This window comes from Molossus molossus, unplaced genomic scaffold, assembly GCF_014108415.1.
Source record: "Molossus molossus isolate mMolMol1 unplaced genomic scaffold, mMolMol1.p scaffold_m16_p_15, whole genome shotgun sequence".
NCBI lineage: Eukaryota > Metazoa > Chordata > Mammalia > Chiroptera > Molossidae > Molossus > Molossus molossus.
In genome coordinates, this window is record NW_023425350.1 from 16,852,831 (window position 1) to 16,877,651 (window position 24,821).

The 24,821-nt window shown below is 39.8% G+C and overlaps 1 protein-coding gene across 3 annotated transcripts in view; it reads left to right on the plus strand.

Moving 5' to 3' along the window:
- The window catches only part of ZNF512 (zinc finger protein 512), a 32,694-nt gene that overhangs the window by 5,355 nt on the left and 2,518 nt on the right, over positions 1-24,821 (plus strand). Inside the window, exons 2-11 of one of the 3 annotated variants that reach the window (XM_036263227.1) lie at positions 9,825-10,012; positions 10,677-10,772; positions 11,334-11,417; positions 12,073-12,197; positions 12,737-12,823; positions 13,235-13,333; positions 13,935-14,102; positions 18,043-18,231; positions 21,887-21,988; positions 23,162-23,224. In XM_036263227.1, the coding sequence (XP_036119120.1) occupies positions 9,967-10,012; positions 10,677-10,772; positions 11,334-11,417; positions 12,073-12,197; positions 12,737-12,823; positions 13,235-13,333; positions 13,935-14,102; positions 18,043-18,231; positions 21,887-21,988; positions 23,162-23,224 (1,059 nt within the window). In that variant the 5' untranslated portion in view covers positions 9,825-9,966. Of the gene's footprint in view, positions 1-9,735; positions 10,013-10,676; positions 10,773-11,333; positions 11,418-12,072; positions 12,198-12,736; positions 12,824-13,234; positions 13,334-13,934; positions 14,103-18,042; positions 18,232-21,886; positions 21,989-23,161; positions 23,225-24,821 lie in introns of those variants that run through there. The other 2 variants (XM_036263228.1, XM_036263226.1) reach the window with 2 other exon arrangements.

A 24,821-nucleotide genomic window follows, 5' to 3' on the forward strand; every position in this document is an offset into this window, starting at 1 on the left:
TATGATCCCTCTATTCCCAAATTGCTGAGCATTTTTATCAGAAATGGGTGCTGGATTTTGTCGAATGCTTTCTCAGCGTCTGTTGATATGATCATATGGTTTTTATCTTTCATTTTGTTTATGTGGTGTATCACATTTATTTATTTTTGAATATTGTACCAGCCTTGCATCCCTGGGATGAATCCCACTTGGTCATGGTGAATAATTATTTTGATGTATTGCTGGATTCAATTTGCTAGTATTTTGTTCAGGATTTTGGCATCTATGTTCAGCAGGAATATTGGCCTGCAGTTTTCTTTCTTTGTAGTGTCTTTTTCCGATTTGGAATTAGAGTTATGCTGGCCTCATAAAACGAGTTTGGAAGTCTTTCTTCTTCTTGAATTTTTAAGAGTAGTTTGAGGAGAATGGGTGTTACTTCTTTGAATGGTCAGTAAAACTCCCCCGTGAAGCTGTCTGGGCCTGGGCTTTTGTTTGCTTGGAAAGTCTTGATTACATCTTCAGTTTTCTTTGTTATTGGTCTGTTCAAGTTTTCTATCTCTTCCTGGTTCAGTTTTGGGAGACTGTCTCTAGAAATTTGTCTATTTCTCTTAGATTGTCCAATTTGTTGCCGTATAACTGTTCATAGTATTTGTTAATGATCCTTTGTATTTCTGTGGTATCAGTTATTACTTCTCCTCTTTCATTTCTGATTTTGTGTATTTGGGTTCTCTTTATTTCTTGGTGGGTCTAGCTAAGGGTCCATCGATCTTGTTTATCTTTTCAAAAAACTAGCTCTTTGTTTCATTGATCCTTTGAATTATTTTTTAGGTCTCCGTGTCGTTTATTTCTGCTCTGATCTTTACTATTTCCTTCCTTCTACTTGCTCTGGGGTTTTCTTTTTGTTTGCTTTCTAGTTCTTTAAGTTGTGAGGTTAGATAGTCAATTAGAAATTTTTCTTGTTTCTTGAGGTGGGCCTGTAGTACTGTGAACTTCCCTCTCAGAACTGCTTTCATTGTATCACATAGATTTTGTGTTGTTGTGTGTTCATTTTCATTGGTTTCCAGGAAGTTTTTAATTTCTTCCTTGATCTCCATGGTAATCAATTTATTGTTCAATAACATGCTATTTAGTCTCCATGTTTTCAAATGTCTTTGCGTGTTCTTGTTGTAATTGATTTTTAGTTTCATGCCATTGTGATCTCAGAAGATGATTGATGTGATTTTAATCTTCTTGAACTTGTAGAGATTTAGTTTGTGCCCTAACATGTGGTCTATCTTAGAGAGTGTCCCATGTGCACTTGAGAAGAATGTGAATCCTGCAGGTTTGGGGTGTAATTATCTGTAGATACCTATTAAATCCATTTAATCTAGTGCTTCATTTAGAGTCTGTGTTTCCTTATTAATTTTTTGTCTACATGATCTATCCAGTGATGTCAGCAGGGTGTTGAAGTCCCCTGCTATGACTATATTGCTGTTGATTTCTCCTTTGAAATCCTCCAGAAGATTTTTAATATATTTTTGTGCTCCTATATTGGGTGCATATATGTTTACCAAGGTTATATCTTCCTGGTGGATAGATCCTTTCAATATTATGTAGTGGCCTTCTTTGTCTTTAGTTATGGCTTTCATTTTGAAGTCTAATTTATCAGATATCAGTACTGCTACTCCAGCTCTTTTTTCCTTTCTGTTTGCTTGGAAGATTTTTTTCCATCCCTTTACTTTCAACCTATGTGAGTCTTTTGTTGTGAGGTGGGTCTCTTGTAAAAAACATATATGTGTTCATGCTTTCTTATCCAGTCAGCTACTCTGTGTCTTTTTATTGGAGCATTCAATCTATTTACATTTAAGGTGATTACTGACATGTACTTATTTATTGCCATTTTTTTTAGTGTGGTTATATTTTTCTTTCTATTTCTTCTACTAATTACAGCAGTCCTTTTAACATTTCTTACAGTGCTGGTTTGGTGCTAGTATATTCCCTTAGCCTTTTTTTTGTCTGGGAAGCTCTTTATTTGACCTTCTATTTTCAATGATAGCCTTGCTGGATAGAGTAGTTTTGGATTCAGATCCTTGTTTTTCATGACCTTGATTACTTCATGTCATTCCCTTCTAGCCTGTAGTGTTTCTGTTGAGAAGACAGCTGAGCCCTGGCTTGTTTGGCTCAGCGGTTAGAGCGTCGGCCTGCAGTCCAGAAAGACCCGGGTTCAGTTCCCGCTAAGGGCATGTATCTTGTTTGCAGTTTTTTCAGTTTGTCCCTGGCCCTGGTTGGGTCATGTCGGTGGCAGCCACTTGATGTGTACCTTTCACATCGATGTTTCTTTCTCTCCCTCCTCCTCTCTCTTCCTCCCACTCTATGTGAACAGAAAAATGAAAAAATATCCTCGGGTGAGGATATAAAAAAAAAGAAGACTGCTGATAGCCTTATGGGGGTTCCTTTGTAGGTAACCTGTTGCTTATCTCTTGCTGCCTTTAGGATTCTCTCTTTGTCTTTAATTTTTGGCATTTTAATTATTATGTGTCTTGGTGTGGGCCTGTTTGGGTTCTTCTTACTTGGGGCTCTTTGTGCTTCTTGAACTTGAATGCCTTCTTCTTTCACCAAGTTAGGAAGGTTTTCTGTCACTATTTCTTCAAATATTTTCTCTAAGCCTTGCTCATTTTCTTCTTCGGGGACTCCTATGATGCGAATGTTATTATGTTTCCAGTTGTCCCACAGTCCTCTTAAGCTGTCTTCCTGTCTTTTCATTGTTTTTCTTTTTGGTTGATTTTTTTCTACCCTGTCTTTAATTCACTGATCCGGTGCTCAGCTTCCTCTATTCTGCTCTTTAGTCCTTCCAATGTGTTCTTTATTTCTGCTATGTCATTCTTCATTTCCATTTGGTTGGTTTTCAGTGTTTTGATATCTTTACTCATGGTATTGATGTCTTTATTCATGCTGTTGAGCTTTCTCAAGATCATGGCTCTGAACTCTACCTCCAATAACTTGCTTAACTTCATTTCATTTATCTCATCTTCGGTATAGTTCTTTTGTTCTTTCATTTGGGGTTTGTTTCTTTGTTTCACCATTTTGGCTATCTCAGTAGGTTTTGGAGCCTGCCAAATTTTCCCTGTGGATGTTGGTGTTCTGCTGTTTGTGGCTCCCTCTACTGGGTTTGTATGAGCTTGGGAGGGCCCATGTTAAACACCACTGTCAAGTCTTATTTTCCTGGGTAGACTTTCAAGCCCAGAAAAGGTTCAGTTATCCTCTAGCTTTTTGCCTGGAGGCTATAGTCTCAGTTACTCAGGGCTGTGGGATGTAGCCCTCAGATGTGCTGCATAAGAGGATTTCCAGAGGGTGGGGCAGATGCTGGTTGTTAATGAGCCTCAGTTTGCGTTCCTTTGGCTCACCTGGGTGGGGTTGAATCTCCGAGGGAGAGGCTGCTGTTTCTCCCTGCAGCTCCGGGAAGGAGCAAGCTGGCCACCGTTCTGTGTGGCCAGGAAGGAGCAAACTGGCCACTGTCCTTTGTGGCCGCGACTCAGCAAAAACTCTGAGTGCCCTCCAAATCCTGGGTGTCCCCAAAGAGTTCCAGTCTAGTCCGCCCTTCCTCTGCCGGAGTCCAAGGTGAGTGGGTGTAGCTAGACTAGTATTCTGTCCTGGCCCTCTGCGCTGTGGAGCCAGCTTGGGATTTTAACCCTGAGGGCGCTGCTCACAGCTAAGACTGCTGCTGTCCGTGAGCTCCCAGCTTGCCACCCTCTCGCACCTCCGGAGATCCTACCAGTGTTCCTGGTTATATGGTCCTCTCCTGCTGCTTTTATGTTGCTTTTGTTGGACAATTTGTCTTTATTTTAGTTGTAATACCCGTTTGGTCCTGGGAGATCATCTGTGTAGTTTCTATTGACCCTGCCACCATTTTTTCTTCCCCAAAAATATGTTTTTATTGATTTTCTTTTCTTTTTTTTTTTTGTTCGGATAGAGTGGGAGGGAGAGAGAGAGGGAGAGAGAGAGAAACATTGATGTGAAAGGGACATATTGAGGGGCTGCCACCCACAGGACCCAACCAGGGCTGGGGACAAACTGCAACCGAGGTACATGCCCTTTGCGGGAATTGAACCCAGGTCTTTCTGCACCGCAGGCTGATGCTCTAACCGCTGAGCCAAATCAGCCAGGGCTGACTTTCTTTTTTAGAGAGAGGAAGGGAGAGAGAGATAGAAACATTGATGTGAGAGAGAAACATCGATCAACTACCTCCTACATCCCCAGCTACTGGGGATCGAACCTGCAATCTGGACATGTGTCCTGATCAGAAATTGAACCAGGACTCTCAGTCCATGGTTCAACACTCAATCCACTGAGCCACACTGGCCAGCCTAGACCATAAACATTTAAATTAAGTATCGAGCCTGGCCGATGTTGCTCAGTAGTTAGAGCATTGGCCCATGGACCAAAGAGTCGTGGCTTTGATTCCAGTTAAGGGCATGTACCTTGGTTATGGTTTGTCCCCGGCCCTGGTCGAGGTTGTGCAGGAGGCAACCAGTCAATGTGTCTCACGTCATTGTTTTTCTCTCTCCCTCTCTCTCCCTCCCTCCCACTCTGTCTGAAGAGAAATAGAAAAGTGTCCTTGGGTGAGGATTAAAAAACAACAACAGCCCTGGCCAGTTTGGCTCAGCGGTTAGAGTGTCGGCCTGCGGTCCAGAGAGACCCGGGTTCGGTTCCCGCTGAGGGCATGTACTTCGGTTGCAGTTTGTCCCGGCTCTGGTTGGTCGTGCGGGTGGCAGCCACTCGATGTGTCCCTTTCACATCGATGTTTCTCTCTCTCTCCCCCTTCCTCTCTCTCCCTCCCATTCTATCTGTACAAAAAATGGAAAAATACCCTCGGGTGAGGATTAAAAAAAAAAAAAAACAACAACAATTAATTATTGACATGGTTGGATTTAGATCTGCTATTTTATTTTATTTTTTTTTATCCTCACCTGAGGACATTTTTGCATTTATCTTCAGACAGAGTGGGAAGGAGAGTGGGGAAGAGAGAGAGAGAGAAACATCCACGTGAGAGAGACACATCGAGTGGTTGCCACCCACACAACTCCAACTGAGGCCACCGACAAACTGCAACCGAGGTACGTGCCCTTAGCAGGAACCAAACCCAGGACTCTCTGGTCCACAGGCCGACGCTCTAACCGCTGAGGCAAACTGGCCAGGGCTAGATCTACTATTTTATTATCTGTTCTCTGTACCCTGCTTTTTGTTCCTCTGTGCCTTCTTTTGAATGTTGAGTGTCTCATTTTATTTTATCTGTTTGATTTTTGACTCTTTTTTGGTAGTGATCTCTCTAGGAATTATAATATATATACCTATCCTTCCACAGTCTACTAGAGTTAATATCCTACTACTTTATATCTCAAAACCATATTGATTCCTTTAAGCCCTGTCTGACCATTAAGTTATAGCTGTCATATGTATTATATTTATATATATTGAGAATCTAACCAGATGATGTTAAATTTTGCTTTAAAGAATTTTTATCTTCACCCGAGGACATTTTTTGCATTTATCTTCAGATAGAGTGGGAGGGAGGGAGAGAGGAAGAGAGAGAGAAAAAAACATCGATATGAGAGAGACACATGGAGTGGTTGCCACCCACACGTTCCCAACCAGGGCCGGGGACAAACTGCAACCAGGTACATGCCCTTAGTGGGAACCGAACCAGGATTCTATGGGCCTCAGGCCAACGCTCTAACCGCTGAGCCATGCCGGCCAGGGCACTTTAAAGAATCTTTTAAAAAAATATTTACTCAAAAAAAAAAAAAAAAAAATTTACTCAGTGCCATTTGTTGCTCTTTCTAATTTTTTTTTAATCTTCATCCGAGGACTGTTTTTTTTTTTAATTAAAAAATTTTTTTCTTTATTGATTTCTTTTTGGAGAGAGATGAAGGGAGAGGGAGAGAGAGAGAGAAACATCGATGAGCGAGAACATCGATTGGCCACCTCCTGCATGCCCCACACTGGGGATGGGGCCCACAACTTGGGTATGTGCCCTGACTGGGAATCGCACTGGCGACCTCTTGGTGCATGGGTTGGTGCTCAACCACTGATCCACACCAGCTGGGACCCGAGGACATTTTTGCATTTACCTTCAGACAGAGTGGGAGGGAGAGAGGGAGGACGAGAGAGAGAGAAACATCAATATGAGAGAGACACATTGACCAGCTGCCACCCACACAACTCCAACTGGGGGTCGGGGACAAACTGCAACTGAGGTACATGCCCCTAGCGGGAACCGAACCCGGGTCTCTTTGGTCCACAGGCCAACACTCTAACCTCTGAGCCAAACTGGCCAGGGCTCTGTTGCTCTTTCTTTATTCTCAAACTCCCTCTGTGGTATCATTCTCCTTTAGCTGGAATAATTTTTCTTCGCATTTCTCATAGAGCAGGTCTGTTGACAAATTTTCTTAGTTTTTCTTCATCTGAAGAAATATTTCTAAAGCATATTTTTTACAGCATTTTTTCACTCAGGAATTTTTTTTTTATCCTCACTCGAGGACATTTTTCCATTTTTTGTTCAGATAGAGTGGGAGGGAGAGAGAGGAAGAGAGAGAGAGAGAAAAAAACATCGACATGAAAGGGACACATTGTGTGACTGCCACCCGCATGACCAACCAGTGCTGGGGACAAACTGCAACCAAGGTACATGTCTTTAGCGGGAACTGAACGCGGGTCTCCCTAGACCGCAGGCCTACTCTTTAACCGCTGAACCAAACCCTCCAGGGCTCACTCAGGTTTTTAAAGATGTTATTACACTGTCTTCTGTCCTCTGTGGTTTCTCTTGAGAAATCCATGATAATTTGAATCATTGTTGGGGTCTGGGAGCCGCAGGGGGTGTGCACGGGTGGGAGGGCTGTTGCCTGTGTGTAATAGGTCATTTTTTCTTAGATTTTTTAATAATCTTTGGTTTTGAACAGTTTGGTTAATATGTGTTTAGATGTATTTTCTGTATCTTATTTATGTTTGTTTGTTTTACCTTCTAGATTACCAGTATATTATAAAAGAATATAACTAAGGAATAGCTAGATATAAGAGATACATAAGGCAAGATATGTGGGAAGGGGGTGCAGAGCTTCCACACTCACTGAGTGTTCCACCCTCCCCAGATCTCCAGGTGTTCACCAAGGTGGGAGCACTAGGTGTGGTGTTTTTTTTTTGAGTTTATCTTTTGAGTGTTTATTGAACTCCTTGAATCTGTAAATTCATTAAATTTGGGGGATTTCCCGCCATTATTTTTTTCAAATATGTTTTTCTGCCTCAGTCTCTTTTTCTTCTCCTTCTGGGATTACAACTAAGTTAAACCTTTAGATATTGACCCACAGGATGTTGGGGCTCTGTTGACTGTTTTTTCAATCTTTTTTTCCTATCTTATTCATATTAGAGCATTTCTGTTGATCTATCATCAAGTTCACAGACTCTTTGCTCTGTCATCTCCATTCTGTCACTGAGCTCATCCAGTGAATTTTTAAGATACTGTGTTTTTCAGTTTTAAAGCTTTATTTGGTTCTTTTTCATGATTTCTATTTTTTGCTGATAATTCCTACCTTTCCCTTAATTTCAAATGTGTTTTCCTTTATTTCATGGAGCATAGTTATAATAAGTGCTTTAAAGTCTATGATAGTTCCAACATCTGGATTATCTTCGGGTTGTCATCTGTTTCTTTGAGAATTGTTCATATTTTTCTGATTGTTTCTGTATTGCATCATTTTGGAATTTATTTTCAAGATTGTGAATGTTATATATATGGAGATTCTAGGTCTTTTTAGAATCTTTTGTGAAATGTTAGTATTTTTATTTTAGCAGCTAACCTGTTTAGGTTCAGACCATAAGTTCTGTGTTGCCTTCTGAGGCCATTGGTTCAATATCAATTCTATTCTTTGAGTCTTTGTTATGATGATTAAGTCTGTTTATAGATAGCCTATTGATTAGTCTGAGACTTTTTCAGGTGTTTCAAATCTTGTTTTTGGTCTCAAAGCTTTTGATACATTGGTTTGGGTCTGTCTCACACCAGAAGCTCAGAGGTTAGTCAGAGACTTGTGCATTTATTCAAGTCTTATTTTACTTTACAAAAGCTGGTGTGGGTATGCTGCACACATACATAGCTCAGGCTAAGCTGTGACTTGTGTGGATTTATACTCAAAATTATAGGATCCCTTCTTTGCCTGTCTCTTCTCCATGATTCTCCCCTACCCACAGAGACACACTCTAGTTTATAGGGATTCCTCTTTCTGGTTTTTCTGGCCAGAAATGTGCAGATTATATTGGAAATTAGGACCATGAAATAAGGTCCACCCTTATTGCAAAGCCACATGTAAGGAGGGAAAAACTGGGAAACACACCCACATGTGCGTCATTTCTCCCAATTTTGACTGTTCTCCATAACCCACCTGGTTTTGTTTACTTTACAGAGTCCAGAGTTATAATCAGCAGGAGTGGTAGGCTTATGTTACTATGCCAGAACCAGGACTTCTTTGTATTAAATTTGTAATGTTGGACCTCATGTGCAGAGAGCTGAAAATCATTCTTCCCTTTTTGTAGCATACTGACATCATCAGTCCCTGTTATTTTTTCTTATCCCCATTTCCATCCCCTTCCTCCCAATAGACAACCATATTGATAAATTTGATATTTCCCCTTAAATAGTATTTATGAATTCTTATAAAATAGCTAGTGTTATTTACATGTGTATTTTTTAAATTACTAAGTTGACATTGTACTATAGATCTGGTTCTGTTTCTCTTTTCATGTACTAGTATATTTTTTAGTTATGTTCATGTCTCTGTGTGAAATAGTTTATTGCATCTAACAACTACCTAGTATTCCATAGTAGGCATCTATCACATTTTACTTACATAGTTTCCTAAGAATGGTCACCTGCATTTCTTCCAACTCTTTGCTCCTAAAACTTCTGTGTGTGATTCTTATCAGCTCTACTTCTAAAGTGTCATCTGGAATGTTAGCTTATCTTTACTACAAAACCTTAATTCATGCCCTCATCCTCTCTTATCCATACGACTATACAAGCTGTTCACATTTCTTCCTTCATTCACTTTTCCTCCATGTATCATCTTCCATGCAGCATCCAGAATGGCCTTTCTAAACCATAAATCTAAAGTGGCCTCACACTTTGACAGTTGTTGCTCTACCACATCCTGAGCCACCTAGAAGATACTTTGTAGTTACTCATTAATGTTTGTTAATGACATACTGACTGGACTTGGATTTGGAAATTTGGATACAACTGTATACCAGGCTTCTCTGGCCAGTTTAACATAGACAAGATAGCAACCTTCCTTTAGCTATAGGAGCTAAGTATCATTTTGCCTAAGTAAGATAGGGTGATTCTGACATCAGGGTTCAGGGAGAAGGAACATGGATCAAATTAGGGCCTACAGACTGTTCTTTTCCTTCTCTATTCTCAGGAATATTTCTTAGTTACCTGTTTCTCTGAGAAATAACGATACCTGGACATACCTGGTTACAGATCCAGGGGATCTCTATCCACAGAACACTCTATTACTTAGACTATTTTCTTTTCTTGGATAAATCTAGGAAGGAGTGTGTACTTGGGCTGCAGAGTATTCATTTATGTGAATAGCTTACTTTTTCTGATTATAATGAAGTATGTGTTGTGTTAGATCAACCATTGTAATTGTTCGAAGATTATGATCTAAATTATTATTATTATTATTATTATTATTATCATCAGACTTCTTTGTTTTGGCAAAGGTAACCAAGTTGGTTATCTTCTTATGATATAAAATAATTAATAGAAACTTTATTCTACACCCTCCTTTTTTGGTATCTGTATCTTTGTGTCATATTAGTAGCAGGACCAAGTGCTCCATAAAGGATAACAGTTTCCAGTATACTATTCCTCATGATGATTCCTTAAGTGGCTCATCATCTGCCTCTTCGTGTGAACCAGTAAGTGATTGTCCAGCATCCTTCCGAAAATCTACCTACTGGATGAAGATGAGAAGGATCAAGCCAGCTGCTACTCCCCATGTTGAAGGTATCATTCTCAGTATCTTATTCCAAAGACAGTTGTATTTTGAGGTAGCTGCTGTAAGTGGCCCTTAAAGTATTAAATACCACATATGTGTTTCTTGTTAGTGATTAATTTTTTTAAGGTATTAGGCTATCACATACTGTTAGCTTTGCGAATGGTCCTTCTATTTTACAGAGTGAAGTTTGCTGATCTCACTCCTTTAGGTTATATCAGCCTTTCCTCTTCACGATTTGCACTTCTTTCCCCTTGTTCTAGTTTGATTTCTGTTGAGGGTTTAGGAGCTGGTGTAAGGGTTATTCTGTGTAAATTTTCTTGATCATAGTCTCAAGGGTCCTTAGTAGCCCATTATTTTGAACAATTCTGCTTCAATGTTAGCCTTAAATCAAGATGAAACAAAGCACACTGCCTGAAGGCTGTTAGTATTCATAGGGAACTATTGGTCACTTGTGATAAAGAACAATACAAAAGGAAAAGGGGAGGTTGAGTCAGTTAATAAAAAGTTATACAATTTCCCTAACAATGTCACAAACACTTCTGTGAGGCCTGTGCTTGCTATGATCTTTCCCTTTGATGGTCTTGTGAGTGATGTTTTGAAGGCAGGACAGGGCCAGATGTTCACTTAATATTCCATACTTAGGTTTTTCTCTGTTTTTGTATGGTATTTCAGGGTCAGGTGGAGTATCAACCAAAGGAAAAAGGAAACCCAGGCAGGAAGAAGATGAAGATTATCGAGAATTTCCTCAGAAGAAGCATAAGCTGTATGGTAAGGAATTTACTCTGCTAATTATTTTTTCGCTGGGTGCCTGGGCTTTATTCTTTGAGGGAGAGAGACCTTAGGGTTTGGCCCTTGAAGTACTTTTTTTTTTTTTTATCCTCACCCGAGGACATTTTTCCATTTTTTGTTCAGGTAGAGTGGGAGGGAGAGAGAGGAACAGAGAGAGAGAGAAACATCGATGTGAAAGGAACACATCGAGTGGCTGCCACCCACACGACCAACCAGGGCCGGGGACAAACTGCAACCGAGGTACATGCCCTTAGCAGGAACCTAACCCGGGTCTCTCCAGACCGCAGGCCGACGCTCTAACCGCTGAGCCAAACCGGTCAGGGCGGCCCTTGAAGTACTTTTGAACCCTTTGAATTTTTTTTGCAAGGCATGGCCTCCATCCTGCCTTATTTTACCCTTTCCTTCTGTTACGATTTAAGGGAGTCAGTTGGTTAAGGGACTGGGGCATAGGGTGTTGAGAAGAGGAGGGAAGAGATTTTAGTACTAGAGAGGGATTAGCAAAGGTGATATGTTGGGCTTCAAGTTTCTGTCTTGCGTCAGGGAGGAAGCAACGGCCTAAAACTCAGCCTAATCCCAAATCCCAGGCTCGTCGTATTCGGAAGGAACCACCAGCTTATGCAGCAGGTATGCTTTCTGTTGGAAGCTTTGTGGGATCTAGTTCTCTTACTCTGACTGTTGTTGTTATTGTTGGTAAAAGAATGATGTGGAAAAGCATTTCTTTAGGGAGTCAGGTATTACCAGCATGGGTTTGAAGGTCAGACAGACCCTCCTTCAAGCTTTGGCTCTTCATTTTCTCATTTGCCTCAATTTCTTTATTTTCTGCAAGCTTCAATTTTCCTGTCTCTAAATAGGGACAATAAAGGCAGTCAGAATTGTGAGAATTAAATGGGATGGAAACATTGAACAAAGTTTCAGGCACATAGGAAACAGCATGGTGGCTGTTACATATCTCAGTATCTCATTATTATATGCTGCTCTGAAAAATGTTGCCTGTTGTCAGTCATACCTCAGTGAAGTTGGGAAAAAAGTGTTGCCTAGTTTTTTAAGCCATTGGGATTTGGATGTTTCTTAGATGGTTTTTATTATGGGGAACTGAGTAGAAGTTTCAGAAACTCCTCACTGTCTGAAAAAAAATTATTTCTAGAAGTTATACACAGCAGGAATTTTCCCCAGGAAGGGGAAAAACCATTTTGTGATACTTTTCCTAAATTCTGGAATTGTGCTTTTTGTTTCTGGAGAGTACTGCAGATTATATCATGTTCTTTTATCTTTTTTGTAGGCAGTTTAGAGGAGCAGTGGTACTTAGAAATTGTGGATAAAGGCAGTGTCTCCTGTCCTACCTGCCAGGCAGTGGGGAGGAAGACCATAGAGGGCTTAAAGAAACACATGGAAAACTGCAAACAGGTTAGATATTTTGTGGTATTTCATGACTGTTATATTATGATATTTTACCCAAACTTGAGATATCTGGCACTGTGTTGGATGTGCTGATTACAGTGGACAAGAGGCAACATTGTGTCATAGGGAAAACATAGGCTTTGGAGTGTGACATACTTGGGTTTGAATCTTCATTCAGCCACTTATTAGTTGTATCATTTAGCTTTTTATGTATGAGCCTCGGTTTCCTCATTTATAAAATAGAAATAAAATAATTACTACTTGGGTAGACCATAAGAGGATAAGAAAGAAATAATACACGCTAAGTTCCTACCCCATTACTTGGCAAATATTGGCACTCAGTAAATGGTAGTTGTTATTTTTTAAGAAATGAATTGCCTTACTTCTTGCCCTTGAAGATGTGACACTGAGCTTGTGGGATTTTGAGATTCACTGACTGTTGAGTTTGGAAAATAAAGGAGATACAGAGGAGAGCATTTGAAACTTGGTGAAGTTCTATTTCTCTGTTGAATAGTCTGGCACTGAGCAGTATTTTTTCTCTGTAGGAAATGTTTACTTGCCATCATTGTGGGAAACAACTTCGTTCACTGGCAGGGATGAAGTATCACGTCATGGCAAATCATAATAGTTTGGTAAGAGTGTCTTCTGTCCTATATGAGCTTCCGTGGTGTTGGGTGTCTTAGATGAGTATAGATGACTCCGTGGAGATGGCTAAGGCTCTGGGACTTTATAGAGGTGTGAGTAAGAAAACACTTTCAATAGAAGACTTATATATAATAAAACTGTTGCAGTGGATACATAGGTATTTGTGTGTTTAGGTTAGTCCCAAAGTTTCATATCCTGGGAGGTAGAGGCTTAGTACTCTGATTTCCTTTACATTCCCTTCCTTGTCTGTCTAGGAGATAGAGAAAGCCAGGAGTCAGATAACAGACTTTATGGGCATCAGCAGAGGTGCTAGCCTAGTCCTTGATATTTCTATAATTTTTTTTCTGTATCTGTCTTTTCCATGAATTATCTGCTTATTTGATTCTCTTGCTTTCTAGCCCATTTTGAAGGCTGGAGATGAAATAGATGAGCCAAGTGAGAGGGAACGGCTCCGAACAGTTCTAAAGAGACTGGGAAAGCTTAGGTGTATGCGTGAGGTAAGGACCCAAGGACAGCAACTCCCTCTGTCTGGAGTTTTAGGTTCATGTCTTTCCGTTATTCTCTTCTATGTCTCCTCCTCCTCCCTTGACCTGGTTCTGTATCATTTTCCAGCATAAGAGTGGCTCCTGCTTTTCCAGGTCTCCTGAACTCATTAATAGGTCTTTATTTTCTTTCTTGTCTCCAAAAATTTATTTTTCTCCCCTTATCCTTTGTTTGAAGGGGTTTCTTTACGATCTTTTCTTTGGTGTGATGAAGAGGATCCTAGTAACCTCACTGTGAGGAACTTTGATATTGCTGGGTATTTGATGTTGGGGTGGAGTTGGATCATAGACTAAGGAGGAAACTCTGACACAGAAGAGAGGTACACAGTTCTAGTTTGTGGCATGTTGACTAAACATTGAATGTGATTCTTGGTGGTAGACAGAACAGCTTTTGGGCCAGGGACAAGAAAGGGTTGTGCCAGTTGGAGAGGGTCTAGTGATATCAGAGGGTCTGTTTATGTGGATGGATGGTTGAATGCCTTGGATGGTGTTTAGAAATTTAGAAGTCATGCCAAAAGATGTAAGATTATAATTTAGGTCTCTTTCCTGGGTTTAGAGTTGCTCTAGTAGCTTCACCAGCATCATGGGATATCTGTACCATGTCAGAAAATGTGGCAAAGGGGCTGCAGAGCTGGAGGAGATGACCTTGAAGTGTCACCATTGTGGAAAGCCATATAGATCGAAGGCCGGACTTGCCTATCACCTGAGGTCAGAGCATGGGCCTGTGAGTACTGATTACTTTCCAGACCCTGTTTGGGGATATATTCTGTGGTAGCAGCTTAGCCCTACCTCTTCCCATACATCCTTGGTTCCTCATTTGTATCCCTGTTTAATTTTGAGTGCTTTTTTTCTTTCTTCTTCCTTTTCTCTTATTGCTGCCTTTTGAACATTCCTACCTTAGAGAAATCAAAGTCTATGTATAGTCTAGGCAGAAGTAAACTCGTTATATATATATATATATATATATTTCTTTATTGATATTTTAGAGAGAGAGGAAGGGAGAATGAGAGAGAGATAGAAACATTGATGAGAGAGAACATTGATTGGCTGCCTGGTGCATGCCCGTCACTGGGGATTGGGCCCACAACCTGGGCATTTGCCTTGACCGGGAATTGAACTGGTGACCTCTTGGTGCATGGGTCGATGCTCAACCACTGAGCCACACTGGCCAGGCCATTATTATATTTTTAAAGCTTAAGGCATTCTCCCTCAGCTAGAAATTTTATGGAATCTGTCCAGCTATCTTCTATATTATAATTTTTTTGTCTTGACTTTTTTGTTCCTGATTACATTTCTACGCTATCCCTACCTCATGTTTTTTTTAGAGTTAAGTTTCAAGATATAATTTCTATGTTAATTAACATTTACATATAGTTATTAAAGTTTTGAAAATTACATACAGTCAGGTAACAACTACTATAATCAAGATATAGAACAATTTAATAATTCCCCCCAAATTCCTTTGTATCCCTTTGTAATTCTTGCCATTCCCAACCCCTGGAAACCACTGATCTATTTTTTGCCTTTATAGTTTTGCTTTTTTTTTTTTATCCTCACCCGAGGACATTTTTGGATTTATCTTCAGATAGAGCCAGTGGGGGGGGGGGACATCTATATTGAGAGAGATATACATCGACTGGCTGCCACCCACACAACCCCATTGGGGCCGGGGACAAACTGCAACCGAGGTACGTGCCCTTAGCGGGAACCAAATCCAGGACTCGCCAGTCCGTGGGCTGACATTCTTACCGCTGAGCAAAACTGGCCAGGGCTATAGTTTTGCTTTTTATAATGTAAATTTTATGTCATGTAAATATAATCATATAATATGTAAACTTTTGAGTCTTGCTTCTTTCACTTAGCATAATGCATTTTGAGATTCATTTTTTTGTTGGCATGTATCATAAGTTTGTTCCTCTTTATTTCTGTCTAGGATTCCATTATATGGATGTCACACAATTTGTTTATCCATTTACTAATTGAAGAACGTTTAGTTATTTCCATTTTGGGGCAATTATGAATAAAGATGCTATAAACATTCACTTCATTTATTTATTTTAAATCCTCACCCAAGGATATTTTTTTCCCATTTATCTTCAGATGGAGTGGGAGGGGGAGAGAGACATCAATGTGAGAGAGACACATTGACTGGTTGCCTCCCGCGCAACCCCCACCAGGGCCGGGGACTGAACCGCAACTGAGGTATATGCCCTTTACCAGAATCGAACCTGTGACTCTTTGGTCTATAAACATTCACTTTACAGTTATTGTATGAAAATAAGTTTTAATTTATTTAGGGTACATGCTGAGGAATGAGATTACTAGGTCATATGATAAATGTATGTTTAACTTTATAAGAAACTGGCAAACTGTTTTCCAAACTGGCTGTGCCATTTTGTCTTCTCACCAGCAAAGGATGAGCATTCCAGTTGCTTTGCATCCTTCTCAGCACTTGCAATTGTCAGTTTCATTTTAAAAATTCATTCTGATAGGTCTGTAGTGGTATTTTACTGTGGTTTAAATTTGCATTTCCCTGATGATTGATGATGTTGACTGTCTTTTCATGTAATTATTGGCAGTGTCAGTCTTTAGTAAAGTGTCTGTTAAAATCCTTTGTCCAGTCCGGCTGGTGTGGCTCAGTGGTTGAACGTCGACCCATGTACCAGGAGGTAGCCGGTTCGATTTCCGGTCAGGGCACATGCCCAGGTTGTAGGCCTGATGCCCACTGGGGGGCATGCAGGAGGCAGCAGTCGATGTTCTCTCTCACTGATGTTTCTATCTCTCTCTCCCTCTCTCTCTCTCTCTCTCTCTCTCTCAAATCAGTAAGTAAAAATTTTAAGAAAATCCTTTGCCCATTTTATTATTGGAGTTTTTATTGACTTACTATTAAGTTTTGAACATATTCAGAGTTTTTTACATATTCCAGACACAAGTCTTTTATCAGATATGTTTTGCAAATATTTTCACACAGTCTGTAGTGTCTTTTAATTTTTTATAGTGCTCTTCAAAGAGCAGAGTTCTTAATTTTGATCAAGTTCAAATTTTTTTTTTTTAATCCTCATCCGAGGACATTTTTTCTTTTGTTTAGATAGAGTGGGAGGAAGAGAGAGAGAGAGAAACATTGACGTGAAAGGGACACATTGAGTGGCTGCTACCTGCACGACCAACCGGGGCCAGGGACAAACTGCAACTGAGGTACACGCCCATAGCGGGAATTGAACCCGAGTCTCTCTGGACCACAGGCCAATGCTCCAACTGCTGAGCCAAACCGGCCAGGGCTGATCAAGTTCAATTTATCTTTTTTTTTTTTTTTTTTAATGGATAATGCTTTAGTTGTATCTACGATATTTTTCCCCAACCCAAAGTATAATTTTCTTTTGCTGCTGTAAAAAATACCACCACAAAACTACTGGCTTAAACAACACAACTATATTATTTCACAATTAGGCTAGAAGTCCAGGTACAGGACATTTCAGCTTGCTCCCCTGCGTAGAGCCTTGCCTAGGTGGAATCACAGTTTCATTAGGGCCATTTCTTTCTGTAGGCTTGAAGGGAGAATCTGTTTCTAGGCTCCTTATGATTGTTCAAGAATTCAGTTCCATGCAGTTGTGGAACATCATTCTCTTACTTGCTATAGACCAGGAGTTGCTCTCAGCTTCTAAAGGCCACCTACGTTCCCTGGTTCATGGTCCCCTTCATTTTCTCTTATCCTCACCCGAGGATATATTTTCATTTTTTGTTCAGATAGAGTGGGAGGGAGAGAGAGAGAGAAACATCGATGTGAAAGGGACACATCAAGTGGCTGCCACCCGCATGACCCAACCAGGGCCAGGGATAAACTGCAACTGAGGTAAGTGCCCTTAGCGGGAACCGAACCCGGGTCTCTCTGGACCGCAGGCCAACACTCTAACTGTTGAGCCAAACTGGCCAGGGCAGTCCCCTTCATTTTCAACAACAGTATTGAGTTTAACTCATTCTTTTTTTTAAATATGTTTTTACTGATTTCAGAGAGATGAAGGGAGAGGGAGATAGAAACATCAATGAGAGAGAAACGTCAACCGGCTGCCTCCTGCACAACCCTCACGGGGGATTGAGCCACAACCCTGGTATGTACCCTGACCTGGAATCAAACCGGCAACCTCCTGGTACATAAGATGATGCCCAACCAACTGACCCATACCGGCTGGGCTATCTCGTTCTTTGGATCTCTCCTGCCTCTTCTTCTGTCACATCTCTCTTACTTGCTTAAAATCAACTGATTATAGACTAATTAGATCTGCAAAATACCTTCACATCAGCACCTACATTTGTGTTTGAATAACTGATGACTACAACTGAGTTGACTCATCAAAAACCATCACTTCCCTAATATATTGTATGTTAATTATAACTGAAAAGTAAATTTTTAAAAATTATACCTAGGATCACAAAAATTTCTCATTCAGTTTCTTCTAGAAGTCATATTGTTTACTTTTAGGGCTATTATCCATTTGGAGTTACTTTTTATGTGTAGTGTGAGGTAAAACGTACATTAAGATGGTGGAGCTTTATGATAGTGATTAGCAAGGTAATAAAGAACTCGATACTTAGAGCAGAAAGGAACGCCTTTAATCACTGGCTCTGATGGAAGCCAGGTTGTGTTTTGCAATGTTTCATTTTTGCAGATCTTTCCAGAGTCAGGACAGCCAGAGTGCTTAAAAGAGATGAGCCTGGAGCCAAAGAGTGGGGGCCGAGTTCAGAGGCGTTCTGCCAAAATAGCTGTATACCACCTGCAGGAGCTGGCCTCTGTGGAACTGGCCAAGGAATGGCCTAAGAGGAAGGTTCTTCAGGATCTAATACCTGATGATCGGAAGGTAAGGTAGAAACTTGTATTAATTTTGAAGGATTATGTCTGATACTGTGCTTATTACATACAGAAAAGTAAATGCACTTAAGTGAGTACATAATAAACAGTATTGCTTCTTTATCCTTGGAGGCGGAGTACATCTGATCCAGCTCCAGTGTTTTGATTCATGTAGGTCCTAGAGAAGCAGTATGTTTCAGAAGCTCCTTCAAGAAGCCTCTTAATTTTGGACTACTCCCAGAGGGCATCTAAATCCCCAAATTAGTTTTTTGCTTAATCCTTGTCTAGTGTGTTTCCACTTTGTTAGTTCACATGTAGTCATTTATATTTAGCTTCGGTAAATGCTAAACACTTGATTAGGTTGTTTTGTCCACTTTTTCCATGGCAAAATTACAATTTTCCCCTTTATAATAAATGAATATTTTGTGGGGAGGTTGAGACTACATAACTAACCTGTGTTTTATCATACTTTTACCCACTTTAGCATCCATCAATGATTCATGCTTGTAGCAATTATTACTGTGGTATTTGCTTAATGATGATTTTTTGTTTGTTTGTTTTGTTTTCAACATTTCTTCTACAATTCTGTTGTGAGATAGCTCTGTTCTTTTCTCCTATTATTTTATATTAGTATGGACTCACGGATAATTATTTTATTCTGTGGCCTATGATCTAATGCTGTTATTATTTTGCTGCTCAAATTGTCCCAGATTTGACCGTCCAGTGAGCTCCTGTACCTTTTTGATATTCCCCTATCTTTTCTAAGCTCTTTTTTACCCTCTGACACCATGAGATACTGTAGGCGCATCTTGCAGTTTTCCTGCCCTAGCCTTGGAAACAATCATTTCTTAAAGGAATTCTGGTTCCTTTTATTGGAGAATATATTTGGAAACCGAGATTTGAGTGTCAGGCATATTCATTTCACTGGCATGTCATGCTTCTGGGCCTTGTTGGTAAATAGAGCTAGGATATATATGTATGTGTTTTCATGGATGCATACACACACTGTTTATTTGTTTATTTTAAATATTCACCCGAGGATACTTTTTCCTTTTCCATTTATCTTCAGATACAGTGGAAGAAAGAGGGAGGTAGGGAGGGAGAGAGAGAGAAGAGAGAGAAACAAACAAACATCGATGTAAGGGAGACATATCAACTGGTTGCTTCCCGCATGACCCCGACCAGGGACCAAACTGCAACTGAGGCATGTACCCTTGACCAAAATTGAACCTGTGCCTCTTTGGTCCACAGGCCAACACTCTAACCACTGAGCCAAACCAGCCAGGGTCTTCATATTCATTTCGGTGGGCAAAAATAGGTTTATAGTTGTGGGTACATGAACACAAGTTTATTCCTGTATTATTATTATTTATTTGTATTACAATTGTAAACCTACTTTTGCCCACACTTGTATATATATTTAAAGCCATGATACCATTAATTTCAATCCAGCACACAAGTTTCATTCTTGCCTTTCTCTTTCCTAATTTGTAACTCCATTCTCCAATGGTGAGAAATTTGGCTCTTGTTGTCTACTGTATATTTACTTTGTTCAGTCCTAGTATAACATAAAATAGTTTCAGAACTGTTAACCCATATGCCTGTAAAAAACAAATTTACTAACTGAAGAACAATATTTGTGTATAGTTCTTTTCATCTTTATCCTTACAGTATATAGTCAAAACACTATTTTCCAGTTATTTAGGTTGGTTTTTATCACCCATCTCAGTCATTCTGTTTCCTCATGTGTAATATTTAGGTTCACATGTCACTCTTTAATTTTGTATTTCCTCAAATCCTATTTAATTTAAGCTATTTATTTATTTTGTGGTATGTGAAACATTACCATAGTTCTAAAAGTCAGACCTATACAAAAAGGTCTTCCCAGAGAAGTGTCACTGCCCTTCTTTGCAACTTTCCTGTTCCAAGTCCCCTTTTATTTCCACTCTGTTCCTACCCCACTGCCCCCAGAGATAACCAGGCTCAGGAGTTTCTGGTTTATGCTTCCTGTATTTTTATTGGATGGATGATCAGAGCTACATGAGTATTTTCTTATATACTCTTTTTACTATAGATACTTTTATTTATATGTATATATTTTTATCCTCACCCGAGGACATTTTTCCATTTTTTATTCAGATAGAATGGGAAGGAGAAAGAGAGAGGAAACATTGACGTGAAAGGTACACACCGAGTGGCTGCCTCCTGCACAACCCAAGCAGGGCCGGGGACAGACTGCAACTGAGATACATGCCCTTAGTGGAAACCGAACCCAGGTCTCTCTGGACCACAGGCCGACGCTCTAACCTCTGAGCCAAACCGTCCAGGGCTTACTATAAATACTTTTAAACAATTATGCTTTATTTTACTTAAAAGTATATTCCTGGAAATCACTCTAAGTATGTTTATTGAGATTATTCTATTTTTTTTATAGCTTCATAAATATGATAGTTTATTATATGAATACTTTATATAAATATTCCCCTATCGACAGAAAAAGATTTTAGATGGACCCATATATACAACTGCAGAGGAGGGGAAATGCTTATAAATAAAGCCATCTCTGTGCTCCTGTTTCTTTCTTTTTTTTTAATTCAATTTATTTTATATATATTTTATGATTAGGGATTCTTCTTTTTATTTTCTATCTTTTTAATTTATTTATTTTTTGGTATGTGTCCCTAGCAGGAACCGAACCCAGGACTCTCTGGTCCATAGGCCCATGCTCCAACCGTTGAGCCAAACCTGCCAGGGCTGTGCTCCTATTTCTTTTACAACTTTACCAGAGTTTCTTTAGGCTACCTGCCTTCCTTCCCCGATTACCTCTGTTTTTCTGTCTCAGAGAATCAACGTTTTTTTAGACACTTCCATTTTTTAAACAGGAGGAATATTTACTCACCAGAGATACAACTGTTAGCCATGGTGGACTTTGTAAGAACTCTCTGTATGGGGCTATCTCTTTTCTGGGAGCTATAGTTATAGTTGTAAGAAGAGACTGATTTATGTCAAAGTATGTGAAAGGAAGTGCTAGGAATAATTCTACTCTTGCAGTGTAAACAAAGATTATGTGTTTTATTCCCAGTTTTCTTACATCCTTGTCAAGCCTTAATTTTGTGTGTGTTAGGATTGAAGAAAAATGAGAAATGTAGATAAGCAGGGAAAAACAACACTAAAATCCTCAAAATTCTACCACCCAGAGAATACTACTGTTGACATTGTTACTTATAACCTTCTAGCCATTTATCCATCTACATATATTTCTATTGAATATATTATATGTGTATATATGTACTTTTCATAATATGTATACATATAATATGTATTATATTTTTAGTGAAATTTTTTATCCCCCTCTCTCTTTTTTGTAACGCATATTTTAATTGTATAATGCTCTGTCACTGGCTTTTTGTTTTTCTAATTGTAGATGAAGAATTATATCTGAAAGTCTCCTGCCCTCTGTTAAAAATCAAACTATTCTAAGACTAAACAAAAGACAATTATACTTACATTTTCAGGAACTTTTAAGGGTCTTATATATTACTTTTTTTTTTTAATGAAAATATACTGTGGAACTTCAGAATCACATAACCTGAAGAGTTGGGTGTGAAACTTTCAGGGTGTTTTGGAAGTTGGATTCCTTCAATAAAATCTTTTTTGTCTTGTAGTTAAAATATACTCGCCCTGGGCTACCTACCTTCAGCCAGGAAGTACTACATAAATGGAAGTCAGATATCAAGAAGTATCATCGCATTGAGTGTCCTAACCAGGTGGTTCTTTCTCATTTATTTATTCAGCAAATGTTTATTGGGCATCTGATGTTGTTTCTGTTATTTATTCCTTTGTGACAAAGAGCCTGAACCTTCGTGGCTTACAATATCAGTTATTTTATTTGTTCACAATTCTGTAAATAATTTTGTCAGGGCTCAGAGTGGTTCTGCTGTACATGGCATCAGCTGGGGTCACTCATAGGTTGCATTCAGCTGGAAACTCAGATGGGACCTGAATGTCCAAGAAGGCTTCTGTGCAGCTAGTTGAGCTGTGAGCTTGGCTCTCCACATTGCCTCTTTCCTTAGCACAGTAGTTGCATTACCCGTGGGGTACATGGTGACTGACATTTCAGAGAGTATTCTAAGAACATGAAAGTGGAAGCTGAAGATCTCTTAAGGCCTAGTTTCAGAATTTTTTCAGCATCTTTCCATGATATTCTATTGGTCAAAGGAATCACAGAGCTAACCCAGACTTAAGGAGAGGGTAAACAGACTCCACTTCTTTTTTTTAAATCCTCACCCAAGGATACTTTTCCATTGATTTTTAGATAGAGTGGGAGGGAGGAAGGGAGAAAGAGAGAGAGAAATATCAGTGAGAGAGACACATTGATTGGTTTCACCCCGAATGACTCTGACCAGGGTTGGGAATCGAACCTGCAACTTAGGTACATACCCTTGACTGAGAATCAAATCTGAGACTCTGGTCTGAGGGCCAACAGCTGAACCAAACCAGCCAGGCCCAGACTCCGCTTCTTGATGGGAAGAATGGCAGAGAATTTCCAGCCATCTTTAGTCTAACCTAGCTATATATACAGTACTTTGTGGAGGAGTAGATATGTAAGAAATAGAAGACATATTTGTACTAAGGAAAGCAAATTTTTAAAAAATCTAACTAATTTTCTGTGTTTCTCTAAGTATCAGAAAATGTACCAGGGAAGAGAATATGTTAAGCTTTTGTAAACAACTTGTTTACCTCTTTTTTTTTTTACCTTTTGTTGGTCTTCCTTCTTGTTTTTATGGCTTGCATGTGAATTCTTTCCCTGTTTGGTTATGGTACAATTTATTGGACTTCTTTCTCCAAATGTGAGGTTGGTCAGTGTTAACAACCAGATTGCTGAGAGAAGGATGCTTTTTTGTTTAGTCTTCATGTTATTTTTTTCTTCTTTTTTTCAGGGTTGTGAGGCTGTCTACAGTAGTGTATCTGGCCTTAAAGCTCACCTGGGCTCTTGTACTTTGGTTTGTAACTTTCTGAACTATTTATCTTAACATGACTTCTAAAATAGTCGGACACAGAAAATTCAGTTTAGGTGAACAGCTAATTATCCTGTTTTCTGTTATCTTTAGAGGCAGGTTTAGTTTTTTATGTCCCAAAGACTCTTGATCTGTTATTGGATGGGATACCAGGGTATGTCCAAAGTGAAGAAAAGTCCAACATAGCCATATGTCATATCAGTGAAAGAATTTGGAGAAAAATATATTAGTTCTGAATTCCTACCGGGGATTTTATTTTTACCCGAGCCTCTCCCACACTGGACCTACCTTGTCTTATTGGGCCTTAAACTTTCTGAGTCAACTTACATGTACTTATCTGGATTAGTGAAGTTCCTCTAAACCATTGGTTCTCAACCTTCCTAATGCCGTGACCCTTTAATACAGTTCCTCATGTTGTGATGACCCCCAACCATAAAATTATTTTTGTTGCTACTTCATAACTGTAATTTTGCTACTGTTATGAATCACTATCGGAAATATGTGTTTTCGAATGGTCTTAGGTGACCCCGGTGAAAGGGTCACAGGTTGAGAACCACTGCTCTAAACCCATCTGAACTATACTGGCTTCTGGAGATCAGAGGTGGGATCTCTGGATGTTAGGCCAACAGCCATTCACCTCACTGAATCTTTTCCATGTTGACCCAGGTGCCCTACAACCCACCAGCCATGGGGTTTGCTGCCACTTTCCAATCCCTTTTAGCAGTATCCCTTCACACAAAATGAGCACCATGGAAACTTGAAGCTTCAGGAGGGGAGAGAAGTCTCAGTTCAAGGCAACAAGAGGGTTGTAGGCATCCAAACCAGATCTGTCCAGGAATGCTTAAGAGTCTGTCATCTTGATCTTAGTTTCTGAGTCCTGAAACTTTGTATTATTGATGGTACTCTTCTAATTCTGGATTTCCAAGGCACTCTTTGCAGCAAAGGATTATAGTGGAAAGAATTGTACTTTGGTGCCTAGAGCGAAGTTTTATCATTTTGGGGGAGGAACCAAGAGAACCTGGAAGTGAGGTGACAGAAACAAGGGAAGATAGAGAAATGTGACATGTCACAATAAAACTAGGAGGATTTCGGGTCGTGTTGAAGAGGGTGGGAAGGTTTGGTATAAAATTACATTAGGATAGATTTATAGTGGTGATAGTCTGCCCAAGCTTTTTTTTTTTTTTTTTTTTTTTTATCCTCACCCGAGGATATTTTTCCATTTTTTGTACAGATAGAATGGGAGGGAGAGAGAGGAAGGGAGAGAGTGAGAAACATCGACGTGAAGGGACACATCGAGTGGCTGCCACCCGCACGACCAACCAGGGCCGGGGACAAACTGCAACCAAAGTACATGCCCTTAGCGGGAACCGAACCCGGGTCTCTCTGGACCACAGGCCGACGCTCTAACCGCTGAGCCAAACTGGCCAGGGCCCAAGCTGTTTTTTCTAAATATATTGCTGTTTTGGATTTTCTTCCTTACCTTTGCTGAAGTAGAATCCCTTCTTTTCGTCAATAACAATCCCTACACATGACCCAGGCATGTATTCCTGAATTTTCCACTAATTCCTTTTTCTTTAAAATA